The sequence below is a fragment of the Pinus tabuliformis genome, chromosome 9 (assembly GCF_031772625.1).
Source record: "Pinus tabuliformis cultivar Carrire ecotype Pingquan chromosome 9, CPIR1, whole genome shotgun sequence".
Lineage (NCBI taxonomy): Eukaryota > Viridiplantae > Streptophyta > Pinopsida > Pinales > Pinaceae > Pinus > Pinus tabuliformis.
In genome coordinates this window covers 943,797,534-943,811,073 of record NC_142307.1, presented here as the reverse complement: position 1 = coordinate 943,811,073, position 13,540 = coordinate 943,797,534, and the positions used below count along the sequence as shown (strand labels likewise).

General features: G+C 34.4%; 3 protein-coding genes across 3 annotated transcripts in view; 1 reads left to right on the top strand and 2 right to left on the bottom strand.

Annotated features, from left to right (window-relative positions):
* The window catches only part of LOC149151854 (putative E3 ubiquitin-protein ligase BAH1-like), a 142,288-nt gene extending 140,370 nt beyond the window's left edge, over positions 1 to 1,918 (bottom strand). The window contains exons 1-2 of the mRNA XM_089443296.1: positions 1,618 to 1,918; positions 1,201 to 1,483 (exon numbers count right to left, since the gene is read on the bottom strand). Of these exons, the coding sequence (XP_089299422.1) occupies positions 1,201 to 1,483; positions 1,618 to 1,858 (524 nt within the window). The 5' untranslated portion in view covers positions 1,859 to 1,918. The remainder of the gene's footprint in view (positions 1 to 1,200; positions 1,484 to 1,617) is intronic.
* Positions 1,919 to 4,172: 2,254 nt separating this feature from the next.
* Positions 4,173 to 6,599, bottom strand: LOC149151853 (uncharacterized). Its single transcript, XM_089443295.1, has 4 exons — positions 5,952 to 6,599; positions 5,506 to 5,762; positions 4,491 to 5,133; positions 4,173 to 4,226 (listed from the first exon to the last, which is right to left on the bottom strand). Exons 1-4 carry the CDS (start codon positions 6,597 to 6,599, stop codon positions 4,173 to 4,175), a joined length of 1,602 nt encoding a protein of 533 aa, XP_089299421.1.
* Positions 6,600 to 10,690: 4,091 nt separating this feature from the next.
* Positions 10,691 to 12,384, top strand: LOC149151852 (antimicrobial ginkbilobin-2-like protein). Its single transcript, XM_089440446.1, has one exon. The coding sequence runs from the start codon at positions 10,779 to 10,781 to the stop codon at positions 11,745 to 11,747; it is 969 nt and encodes a 322-aa protein (XP_089296572.1). The 5' UTR covers positions 10,691 to 10,778; the 3' UTR covers positions 11,748 to 12,384.
* Positions 12,385 to 13,540: the final 1,156 nt, after the last annotated feature.

Sequence of the window (13,540 nt, the reverse complement as noted above, 5' to 3'; positions counted from 1 at the left end):
AATGTCAAAAAAATTGTAATTCCAGAAATGTTGAGAATATTCTTTCACAAAATTAAGTTTTATCGAACAAATGAGTAGAACACCAATAGGAAATATTATCAATATTAAAGGAGAACGACAGAAGGCATATCGCGAACAAAACCATTGATGAAATATATATGTAAATATAAGAACGTAGGTAGAAAATAGGGTTGAGAAACCTATTTTACACAAACAGAAATATATTATAACACATGACGTAGTAAAAAAGAGTTTTACTGAGCATAGTCTGTGTTAACATCATTAAACTTTTTCAACCATACGGAGTTCAAGTGGAAAATATTATACCAATGGCATCACCCATGTATGAGTGTGCTAAATGCTAGAATTATCGCCATAATTGTCATGAATTAGCTCTGTTTTCATGACTGCGTAAACCTGTCGAAGTATTAATTGTATTAATAAAGACTCATACCTGTGACAATTAGAGTATATTGGTGATGGAAGCTTCTAAACAAATGAAAGGAAGCTTAGAAGTTAGCCTGTAACAGATAGCGACTGAACTTTGTTAATTTGCAATAGAATGCTTAAGTAAATATTTCAAAGCTACACTCAGGAAACTCAAAGTTACTTGGAGAGACTTCTGAGGAACATTTTTGTGTTTTAGAATGCTCGAGGGATTGTTACGTCGAGAGATTGTTACGTCGGCACCGCATCAGAAAGAGCTATTACTTCAAGATGCACCACGGCTTTGGGGGTTTGGAGATTAAGTCTGTGGAGATACAGCTAAAGAGTTGGCTGCATGTAGTTTTAATTGGTGTATGGGGTATATAATTTAATACTAATCAGTGCTTGCCAAAAGCTAGGGAAGAAGAACAGCGCTTGCTAAAAGCCAGGGAAGAAAAACAGCAACAACAACACGTAAACAATTAACTCTGAGGCTAAGAGTGACATAAAAGGATGGGAAAAAGCAGTAAAAATATCTTCAAGAGTGACATAAAAGAATGGGAAAAAGCAGTTTAAAAAGCACAAAAAAATCTGAGGTGAAAAAACAACTCAACGGATATTTGGAAAAAACAGTCACACTTCAAATCAACAGTGGAAAGTGTCTCACCTGATTGATTGAACAGAACAAGGTAAAAGTATAGACGATTGTTGATTCATAAGAGAGCCTATCAGCGTAAACATATAAAATCTTTTTGAATGAAATAAAAAACAAACATTTGTAGTATGAACGACACAGTTTCCCCTGAACTTACTTTGTCATACTTTTTCAGAATCTTTCGAATCGCAATGGCATTCATGGCCACATAGCTGACTAAGTCCCGGCCTTCTCGAATCATTGCCTCATGATCATCAGCAAAGAAATGTTTAATACGCCATAGATACCTTTGAAAACCAGATGCAACATGTAGATGTAACAAACGTCTCGCACGAGAACTGAAGCAACCCACTATAGCCGATACTTCTTTTGTAGGCTCGTAAAAGAAAATTTTGTCACAGACTGCAAGAAGACGTGTCCGAAAAAGCAAAGTTAGACACGCTTAAAGCGAATCAGCGAGCCAATTCGGTAAGTTTCTGGCTATTAGATATTGCATAACAAACTAAAAGAGGAAGGTAACAATAAGAATTAAACACCTGGACAAGTTTTCGGAGAACATGTATGGTTGGATGGATCAGATGATTTGGAAATGCTTTTGGCTGTTTGTGAACTGGAGAGCCGTCCTTCAGACTCAGATGTGGTCCCGTCATGCAAGTATCCAACCCGGCACTTTTTCAGAACCTTTTTCAACCGTTTGTATTCGACGTTTGTACATTTGTCCAGAAAATGCTCGTCCTCTCCGTGTAGATACTCGGAAAACCTCTCCCCAAACTTCATGATCAATACCTTTAAAGCAATAGTAAAACACACTCAAAAAGAAGAAATCGCATAGCAATCCTGCAATTAAAAATAATTGTCTAAGGCCTTACTACATACGAAGCTGATACTTATCTTCTGCGTTAAGATCGGTAAGGACGATGCTCTGCAGGCGGGAAATTATATATGGGACTTGTAAAAACCGGAAAAGTCGCATGAAAATCTTGTGGACTTTTTCAGGCGGTAAAAGACGCAATAGATCGCACAGCAGAAGATATTGAAAGCATCGCAGAGTCATTTATAAAGAAAATGTAAATGTTCCTGAAATATGAGCAGCTATGGAACTCTGAGATCTTAAAGATAACGCCAGAACTAAAATATACATATGACCCGCTATGGAATTTTGAGATCTTAAAGATAACGCCTAAATTGCAAAATTCCACATAGCTACATTAAAGACTTCATCGGGGACTTGGAATGTTTTCAATCCTTGGAAACTCAGATGAAACAGCTTTCTCTCTGCCCAACATAGGCTTAACATGGAAACGTGTTAAATCCTTGTAATAAATTTCCAGAAGCATTTGTGCTCGCGTACCCCGCTGGAAAGCTTTCAATAGAAAGAAAATATGACATTCATATATTTAAACAGTCAAAAGCCAAACGCAGGGAAGATATCGACAATTTCGTATTACAGAGGAAAAACACGCATCACCTTAAGCCTTCAACGGATCGTGAATCTACAAAATGAATCAAACTAAATTTTCAGAAATTCAAAGCACAGAGCAATAGATGTTGAAATATTATTGAGTTTTCCTCTAAAGATTATTGAGTTTCCTTTAAAGATTCTCGTGAGGAGCAAAGACCGGAAAAATCCAGTCAGAAGGTCGCTAGAAAGTATGAGAATGACGATAATTTCACAGATGTGACCTAAAGAGGAGAAAAAGTAGTAAAAATATTATCAAGAGTGACATAAAAGAAAGGGAAAAGCAGTAAAAATATCTTGCCATGCTAAGAAGGCAACTTAAAAGAAAGGGAAAAGCAGTAAAAATATCTTGCCATGCTAAGAAGGCAACTCAACAGATATTTAGAAAAAGTAGTTACACTTCAAATCAATGGTTGAAAGTGTTTCCCTTGATCTAATGGCGTAGGGTAAAAGTGTTGACGATTGCTGATGCATAGGAAGGCCTATCGGCCTAAATATGTATACTTGAAATCCAGCCACGCCCTTCGTTCGCTGCTGATCTATATTAACATATCATATTGATTGCAGTTTAGAAGAGAAAAGGTGTCAGTTGTCACCCGTTACAAATAGTTACATATTACATATAAACTTCATGGTGGATATATTTGGTAATTAAAACGGTTTCATTTATTAATATTATTTTTATATGGTTTTTGTTGGAAATTTATTTTATGGATTTATAAGTTTTGAAGAGCCCTAAATCGACTGAGCTATATCACGAAAGTGTAAACGATTTTTAATTTAACAAATTCAAACGTAATTAGTCTTAGACATTGAAGTAAATGCCTAAACAAATACAAAATAAAATATTAAAACTTCCACACAACCTTCCACACTTGATATAAAAAGTCTAAACTACAACCCCACGTTGACCCCTGACTCAACCCTGATCAGATAATTGAAAAAGTGGATACAATGGTAGTCGTGCACTAAAAAGGATAAGGTTGAAGTGTTGAAGTGCAGATCAGTGATCAAATTTGAAGGGTAGGTCTTAATTTCATTTAGAAGGGCACACATTTAGGTCGCACTTCTAGAATGAAAAGCATAACAAAAAAAGCAATTCAATTGACAATAGTAAATTATTTTCAAATTTCTTTTTATTTTTTCACAAACAAAAAGATACTACTATGTCAAAGGTTGCATTAGTAAATGAATTACTCTTACACGTGTGATTGAGAAATGTAACCACATAAGATCATATTGCACAGGCCTTGAACTCGGCCACAATTGAACCAACTATAGGGACAAAATCATAGTTGGGAAACTGCATATGAGTACAAAAAATAAACATATATACATAATTACATCTTAATGAAATTGAAATAAAAATAAAAATACGAAGAAACAAAAATACTTATATTAAAAGTATATGGAAGGTCTCATTTATAAAATTAAAAATAAATTCTAGCTTATATAGGAAGTATCAGTGTAATTCTAGCTTATAAACTTCAAATTTGACCAAATCACTATTCTATTGTCTATTAGAACTCTTTTGGAAAGCTGAGACTTCCAATATTTGCACATCTCAAATTATTGGAACTACAGTCCCTATACTTGGCCGCAAAATTGATCTAAGATAGCTTTTTCTTTCAGTTATAAAACTTTGACAGTTGTGGTCCTCCAGCTTAACATATCTTGTGCAATATCCTGCAATGATTACATTCAATATGTGTTAGAAAAACTTCACATACAAACTTGAAAAATATGGTTATGCTTTCATTTACAAAAGGCAAATGGTATAAAAATAAAAAAATTCACTTACCAAAATGGTTCATTCAAGTACTCAATAAAGTAAGACAATGATGGTAATAAACACTGAAACTTACTAGTTCTTTCAATCTATTTTCATAGTGGAAGAGGTTTTCAAGTTTTCATCTCTTTCCATTCATCATAAATAGCATTCCAATCTACCTCATTTAGAGCATGAGGTGCACTGAGAGAGATAAACATTAACATATCCAATGTTTTTAAAGAAAGCCTTGACCTATCCTCATTTTTTATCCGATTTAATTTTGAAAAACCTCTTTCACAAACTGTTGTACTAGCCGGAATAACAAGAATTGCTTGCCATAGCTGCATTAAGCATGGAAATCCTTCAAACCATTCAATTTCACCTCCACATAGATCCCATGCTCCAAACATATGCTTCTTTGGGTAAGATTTATACATAGTACATATAAATTCATCCATTTCACCCATACATTTAATGTTGTCCACAAAAAGCAAGCCTCCAGCACTAAATTTTTCACATAAACATGTCAACCATCTTCTTGTTTGAGAGTCTCTGTCATCCATATCCTCATAATAATTACGAGGACTAAAAAACTTAGCTACATTAAAGATAGGTAAATCTGTGAACCTTGCATTTAGAGAGTCAATCACCTTCATTAAAAAAGCCTTTCCCAGTGTAATGCAGTCATCTAGTGTCCCTGATCTTTGTGACTTTGGCAAACTCTCAAACCTTAATTCATGCACATGTACTATACCTATGCAATCTGCAAACTCAATAGTTCCCTGTTGTGTTTTATTAAGAAGGATGATGTATGCATTGCACCTGCCCCAAATGTGCCTTTTAGAAATCGCTTATGAAGCAAGCTAATAGTGATATCCAAAGTTGTTCCAATAGATGTAATGTCAACATGATCCTCTTGAAACTTTTGATTCAGTTTATTTAATTCAATAAGCACATCTGCAAGTAAGTGGATGCAAAATTGAACTTGAAATATTTTAGGCCATCTCATACATTTTTTTCTCCACTAACTCTCAATCCCTTAACAAAGCAGGCATGAACTTAACGAGTCTTTCCATGACTTTTCCTCTAGAAAGCCATCTAATATGATGAATTTGTAACACTTCTAGCCTTGTGATTTGAAATGACTCCATTAGCTCTTTCAATTCTCCATGTCTTTTAGTAGATTTCCCTAACCATGAATAGATCTTGTTTGCAAACTTATCAATAGCTTGCAACTCTTCAAAATAAGATGAAACATCATTAGCTGCTAATGCTTCTCGATGAGCTATACAGTGGATATATACTAAATGAGGGGCATGTTGACGAAGCTTAGTAGATAAACCTTCACGAATACCCCTCATGGATGATGCTCCATCAGATCCAAATCCAACTAACTTTGTCATGGATAGATTCATGTCTGCTAAAAGAGATGTCACAGCATCATACATAGACTGTGATGTTCCATCCCTAATTTGTAGCAATTGTATGAATTTTGTAGCACATGGACCTCTTCCTTCATTGGTCAAATATGTAATATAAATAATCAAATGTTGCACCATAGTCCGATCAGTGCTTTCATCAACTAAAAGTGAGTAATATGGACTTTGGAAAATCTCATCTTTTAATTTTTTCCAATATACCTCCTTAGCAGCTTCTAGAAAGTCTTTTCCAGATGTTGTATTTGTATATGCTGAGTATTCATTTGTTAGAGGCATGTGAAGAGTGTTTTTATACCTATTCAAGTCACAAATTGGCTTATATACTTCCAAAGGTAAATCATGTATTGCAACAAAATACATGTTCTCAATAACTGATATAATTCTCTCTTTCTGAGCATCAACCATTAGTTTTACATGTTTTGTAATTGGAAGAGTACTCTGTTTACTTTCTCCCTCTACAAGTTGCAAAGCAAATTTATGAGCCTCTGATGTTGCATGAATGTTTAAAGCACTAACTTGAAGGGTTGTGCTTCCATCTTTAGCAAATGGAGTTTCCCTTTTAAATTTTACACACCATGAACATTTTATCCTTTCAACACCATTAAAATCTTTTACAGCATAAGCCCATGGAAATCTCAACTTCCATTTGGACTTGAATTTTCTTTTGTACCTCTTGGATGTTGGTTTCTCTTCAAGAAGTTCAGCACTATCTGATTCATGGTCCTCATCCACATGATCAAATACTTCATTTTCAAAAATATGTGGTTGATTAGAACATTGAGAGATACCAAATGCATCGGAAAGTGAAAGTTGTTTCAGATCCTTTTTGGGCCGACCAAGAGGTGGCATTTTATACCTATAGTCAACAAAACAAGAAATATAAAAATATAAATTAATATAAAAAAACATATTTTTATTTGAAAATAAGACAATATACAACAAAATTCATATGAAAACTAATGAAAAGCAACAAATAGATCTCACACACATAGGTCTATTGATCATTGAAAATTAAAATTAACATTGATCTTCATGGAAGGTTATGCACATTGCTATCACCAAAATGAAATTTCTTCTATAACAAGGAATATCTCAAATTGTTTTTTAGTAATTGTAATGTAGAAGGCATCATGATTCACAAGGACAACAATCACAAAAAAGGGGATGCACAAAGCACACCAGCAGTTGGCAGTTCGAGTGGGGCAAGTCTATGCAGCATGTGTCATGTATGGATACTTCTTGAGAAGAGTTCACAAACACTTCCAACTAGAGAAGAGCATTAAGATGCTTCCTTTTGTCTCAAATGAAGAAAGTGATTCTCAGCAGTTGAATTACACCCACCCAGAATTAGAAGGTAGAAATTAGCAAGAAAATTCAGCTGTACAAGGTGGTGTGGCTGGATAATAAATAATGAATAAAAATTGTACACGATTATCTCCCAACACTGCTAACACCAGATGATTAGGATAGCCATGAATATTAACATGCATGGTTCCATGATTGTTATGTATGTTAACAACTACACATGGTTGAGAGTGGAGGTGGGCAACTAGAAGTCCAAATCTCAATGCTCAACAACTGTACATTTCAATGTTATGGTTCTAATTACATCACACATAAAATTATAGACATGCATGTGTGTACATTTCAATGTTATGGTTCTAATTACATCTCAAATAAAATTACGAACATGAAAGAGTGCGCATTTCAATTGTTTCAAATACTCTTATTGTGTGTTTTGCTTTAGGAAAATAAAAACAACAAATGCCTCTATCTCTCTCTCTGAGTTGTTACATGCCTTTATTAGTGGAATATTTTTCTTCATCTATTTATCCTTCTTTTATATAGTAAAAAAAAAATATTGAACAATGTACATATGTTTCAAATCATTCCATTGCATCTCAAGTCAACTTGTTATAATGAACATAATATTGACTAGCCAACACATATAAACATATTATCACATGACATTGTAAAGCCATCACTCATTCTATCTTATTAATTATTATTGTCCTATATGGATTTATATCTATTGCTTTTTGTATGTTGGATTTCTCTATAATAAATTAACATTATTCATTTCACTATTGCAAACATGTGATATTAGACGTCTCTAGGATTAAAATATAGGTAGATATACTTTGATCAATGTCATTATTGTATAGGGATTTAAACAATACTTTGATTGATTGAATAACTTCCAATTTTTTTATCCTTCAAAATGCTTGTTTATATTTTTGTAAAAATAAATAAAGTGAATGAACAATAATCAATTCACTCATGAGTGTGAGTTTTTTCTAGTGTAATTAAATTGCTTTGTATATCATGACCAAAAACTTGTGTTTCTACTCTAAAATATAGCATTTTAAATTTCTTTGTTTAATTTAAAAAGATATAAAAAAATTATTTTCTTACTTCTTGATTTATAAAATTCAAATCCATATTACATTTTGTAAAAAAGATGATTGACATATTGAAAAATAAAAATAAAAATAAAAATAAAAACAAAAAAATTTGTTGTTAAATCTTTTCCACTTACATCTTATTATTCTCTTTTTACTCATTATTCTTCTATGTTCATTTCATTAACTAAACTTTTATGTTCAAAATAAGTTATTATGAGAGACAATTTATTGTAAATCACTTTACTCTTAACTTTATTGGCAATGAAATTGATAATCTTTCAATTTTTGTTCTCCTTAAATATCTTATATTGTGCTATTGTTAAATTAATCTATGTATCACTTTGGTCTAGCTTCATGAATTAGAGTTTGGGATACATAATTCATTTGGGATACAATGTTAATGAAATTGATAATCTTTCAATGTTTGGTCCCTTTAAATCTCTTATATTGCACTATTATTAAATCAATCAATGTATCACTTTGGTCCTTGTTCACCAATTAGACTTTAGGATATTCTGTTTTAGAGCATACATTCATAGTCAACACAAATGTATGAGCAAAATTAATGGTCACTCATTTAAAATTATTATTAATTCTTATAAACTAAATAAATTAAGCTTAATTGCAACTAGGATAGTTATTCAGACGTATAAAAATGATAACAGAACGTGAACGCAAGAGAAGCTCTGAGCAATCGAAGAAGGTGTTGTATTTTATAGAAGACAAGGGATTAAAAACAGTGGGTTGTATTCATAAGCGAGGCAGATTTGGAAAACTGTGAGTTGTATTTCTAATTTTTATAATTGATGAGGCGGTTTCGTGTTTGGCATGGGATAGTTTGATAGATTTATGCGTGGATAAGGGTTTTCAATCAAAATATTAAATTAAAGTATCCATAAAATATTCCTATTAACAATTTAGATTGATTTTAATTTTGGATCTAAATTCTATTATAAACTGAATAAATTAAGCTTAATTGCAACTAGGATAGCTTATTCAGTGCACACAAACTCTGAATTCAGATGCCAGCCTTTATACATAAGTTTCATATGAAGGCGGCGTCAATCAATTGAATTGAAAGTGGAAGACACAGTTAAAATGAGAAGGACGATTCATTTTCATGTTGGCTGACACATGTTCATCACAAAGACATTTAGATGCCAACCCTTATTTCATATAATTAATCTGAAGCAGGCCATTACTTGAGAGTGGGGTAAGTCTGTAAAGCTACAACTTTATATTTACCCGGCAATTTTAATAAGATTGCGACTGAATAAGCAGGGAAATGACTGAGACGTCATATGTACATTACTCTCTCTGAAAATTATATGCTTTTGAAAGAAACCAATCCCCATATTACTTTTGACCGTCACTGTTGCATGGAGAGAGGATAGTATTGCGACTGAATAAGCAGGGAAATGACTGAGACGGCATATGTACATTACTCTCTCTGAAAATTATATGCTTTTGAAAGAAACCAATCCCCATATTACTTGGTACCGTCACTGCTGCATGGACAGAGGATAGTCTTTCAGGGTGAAGCTGATGAAGCACCGGACACTGTAACTGGGGACATTGTTTTTGTATTGCAATTGAAAGATCATTCTAAGTTCAAACGAAAGGGTGATGATGAAATGGACCATCCTATTGAATATTGATATTGAAATTTGATGGGGAAATAATATGATATTGATTTATTAAAAATGAGTACATGTTTATTTACAGATGACAGAGAATTGCCTGCTATACGGATCTGGACTAATCTTGTTATGTTATGACATGCATTTCCTCAACAAAATTTTCAATACTCATCAACCAGAAACCGAATAATTTCTTCAAACTCTACAAGGGACTAAAACAAGATTGTTCCCCTTCTCCATTACTATTTATTTTAGTTATTGATGGTCTGAGCAGAGGCATTCAGTTGGCTAGAGAAAATGGACTAATTGCTAGATGTTGGGTAATAAGAACCACTGGTATTTCACATTTCATGTTTGTGGATTACTTGTTGTTTTCTAGAAAAATAAAGTAAGCAAACTACAAGCATTCCACAACATATTTTCCAGATTTGGGGTGGCATCTATAATTATTATGAACAAAGATAAATCTGTTCTCTGATTACTAATATCTTACCTCCAAGTCACTACCACATTTACTAACACGGATACAAATAACTCATTCAGAAATTAAGAATATGAAAATATACCAAAAATTGGGAATCTCCAAACAAATAAAAATCCAGTACGTTAAGACTTCATGGATTAAGTGAGCTGTCATTCACTTAAAATATCATGGATTGCTTTTCATTTTGAAGAAAATGCGTTGGACGTACGCGTTTATATCTTATCTTGACTTGACTGACTTGCGCAAATAATAGGTAGCTCTGAGGGTCCACATGGAAAAATATCATGGATTGCTTTTCATTTTGACGAAAATGCGTTGGACGTACGCGTTTATATCTTATCTTGACTTGACTGACTTGCGCAAATAATAGGTAGCTCTGAGGGTCGTGGACGTCAGGGAATATAAAATTCATCTTCATTAACCATGCGGCATCCGGCATCCAGCATCCTTCTTACATTTGGGATTGTGGGAGAATTATTGGATCTCTCTCCATTGTCCAATGACCATGAAAACCCATGGAAGGGATTCAGCAGGTTCTATTTTGATGAGGCAAACTGTTAAGCTATTCTACATAATTGTTGTTGTTCCAGCCTTCATCGACATTACTCTTCATGGACATATTTGCAACGCGCAAGTATTTCCGCTTTGCAACCTGGGCTTCAATTACACAAAAGGCAGTAAATTTGAGAGCAATCTCAATACAGTCTTCAATAGTTTAGTTCGACACACGTCTCAAACTGGGTTTAACACTTGTGTTCATGGCCAAAACCCTGACCAAATATATGGTCTTCTCCAATGTAGGGGGGACGCAACAGCCGCCCAATGCTACAATTGTTCACAGCAAGCGACGAGTGGCATTCGACAAAATTGTGGGAAAAGCGTTGGCGCTAGAATCTGGCTTGAACTCTGCTACTTACGGTATGAAAACTATAGCTTCATCGGGCAACTGGACACTGATGGACAGTATCTTTATAATATACAGAAACTCTCCAAACCTGATGTCTTTAACGCGAGTCTTGTGAGCCTACTCACCAATTTGTCGGCTGAGGCAGTGTCTAGGTCTACATTATATGCGTCCGGAACAACTGCAACTACAGGCTCCTTGTCTCAAAAGATTTACGGTCTGGTCCAATGCTGGAGAGATATATCTGGTCGCAATTGCACAACATGTCTGTCCGAAACAATCAATTATATGTTAGCGTCTTTTGGTGGAGCGCCAGGAGCTAGGGGTTTGATGGGAAGCTGCACCGTCCGTTATGAAACATATAGTTTCTTTAATTCTACTGTGCTTCCACAACCCCCTGCGGAAGCACCAGCTATCACACCGGCGGCTAGCACACCACCAAAGCATAATAATATCACACCATCGGCGAATGTTACCGGACAGATCAACAACGCAGACAAGTCTTCAAACAAGATCATAACTATCATTTTGGGTGTACTTCTTGCTGCCTTGCTTCTATTGTAGTAGGTCTGTGGCTTTTGCAATGGCCGATGGGGCAGAACTATCATTTTGGGTGTACTTCTTGCTGCCTTGCTTCTATTGTAGTAGGTCTGTGGCTTTTGCAATGGCCGATGGGGCAGAACTATCATTTTGGGTGTACTTCTTGCTGCCTTGCTTCTATTGTAGTAGGTCTGTGGCTTTTGCAATGGCCGATGGGGCAGAACTATCATTTTGGGTGTACTTCTTGCTGCCTTGCTTCTATTGTAGTAGGTCTGTGGCTTTTGCAATGGCCGATGGGGCAGAACTATCATTTTGGGTGTACTTCTTGCTGCCTTGCTTCTATTGTAGTAGGTCTGTGGCTTTTGCAATGGCCGATGGGGCAGAACTATCATTTTGGGTGTACTTCTTGCTGCCTTGCTTCTATTGTAGTAGGTCTGTGGCTTTTGCAATGGCCGATGGGGCAGATCGTTTGTGTTTCATTTCTCTTAGGAGTCTCTGGATGCCTCTGCGTTGTTGCACTTTGGGGCCGACGAGGCTGCTCCCAGTACTGTTGTTGTTATCGCCTTTATGTTCCACTATATATTTGAAATGATGTGTCCAATAAATTTGGAGTATTTTTTCGAATGGAAAGATAACCATAAGTACTTTTAGTATTATGATATCTATATTGTAATTATGTATGATTTTAATGAGTTTTTAAGAGCAGTGATTTATGACAATTTTTAAAAATGTTAGATCGATTTTTTCTTTTTAATTTATATGGTCTAATTTTTTTCGTTTTATCAATTTAATACGAAATACTCAAATTGTAAATTAAAATTATATATTTTTATACCATTTTAATAGTCTATAATTTTTTCATTAAAAATCAAAATAATTAAAAAAAAATCATAATACAATCAACTATATCTTATGCATGTGATTTTTGTTGTCGTGTATTACAACGAAGGATTCGTTTTTTAAGGAATTTTATTAGTGGAGTTGCAGGAATGTCGTTCTATTTGTTTCCGTCCTTCGCTTTTCACACCATGTCATGGGGTTACTGTGTATCACGGGATCGAATTTTTTGGAAAAGATAAGGCAATTTTCTCACGCTTGATTTCACATCGTGATTAGTGTTTCCTAAACTTCGACCTTTTACATTCGTGCAAAGAAATACGTCTCTGTTATACCTTATTCCTTTCAGTCTAGGCAACAACATTTTAATTCTCATAATTTACTTTTTTCGCAGAATTCATTAGGTTGATTGTTTGATTCATAATTATGCGTATAAGTAACATCTTTCAATTAGTCCATACTATATGTATATATATCACATGTATAGGAATGATTATTCATTATACAATTAGCATAGCATTTATACAAAGAGGCGCAAAGCAGCACCGATAGGGTATGCAGATTTTGAGTTTGTTTTTGTTTGAGTTAAAAATAGAGCTTATTACCTATCAAAGGTTTTGATATTGGAGTTTTTAACATAACAGACTTGATAGATATGTGATAATGGAAAGTTGCGACACAACAGAGGCGAAATCACACGAAAACATTATAAAAAAAACGAATTGCATCCACATATGATATTGGCTTTCGACGATTATTAAAGGTGACACTATATGAAAGTCAATATCGACAGTCGAAGGTCCTATGATATCAAAAATCGGCAGCCAGGGGTCCAAGCTATGTACTTTATATTTGAAATTAAGGCAGAGTGAGCACATTTCAAAAATGGCGATATGCAAGTTGCAATATGCAATGAAATTGTCGGAATCGGTCGCTAGTGTTAATGTGTCGGGATGGGCGATAACAAATTAACAAAGGAT

Excerpts from the sequence above, each read along its gene's own strand:
- LOC149151853 (XM_089443295.1), bottom strand. The coding sequence starts at position 6,599 with ATGCCACCTCTTGGTCGGCCCAAAAAGGATCTGAAACAACTTTCACTT. Across the intron at positions 5,134-5,505 it reads GCAAACAAGATCTATTCATG|GTGCAATGCATACATCATCC; the intron begins GTTAGGGAAATC and ends CATTTGGGGCAG. Across the intron at positions 4,227-4,490 it reads CACCTCATGCTCTAAATGAG|GATATTGCACAAGATATGTT; the intron begins GTAGATTGGAAT and ends TAATCATTGCAG.
- LOC149151852 (XM_089440446.1), top strand. The coding sequence starts at position 10,779 with ATGACCATGAAAACCCATGGAAGGGATTCAGCAGGTTCTATTTTGATG.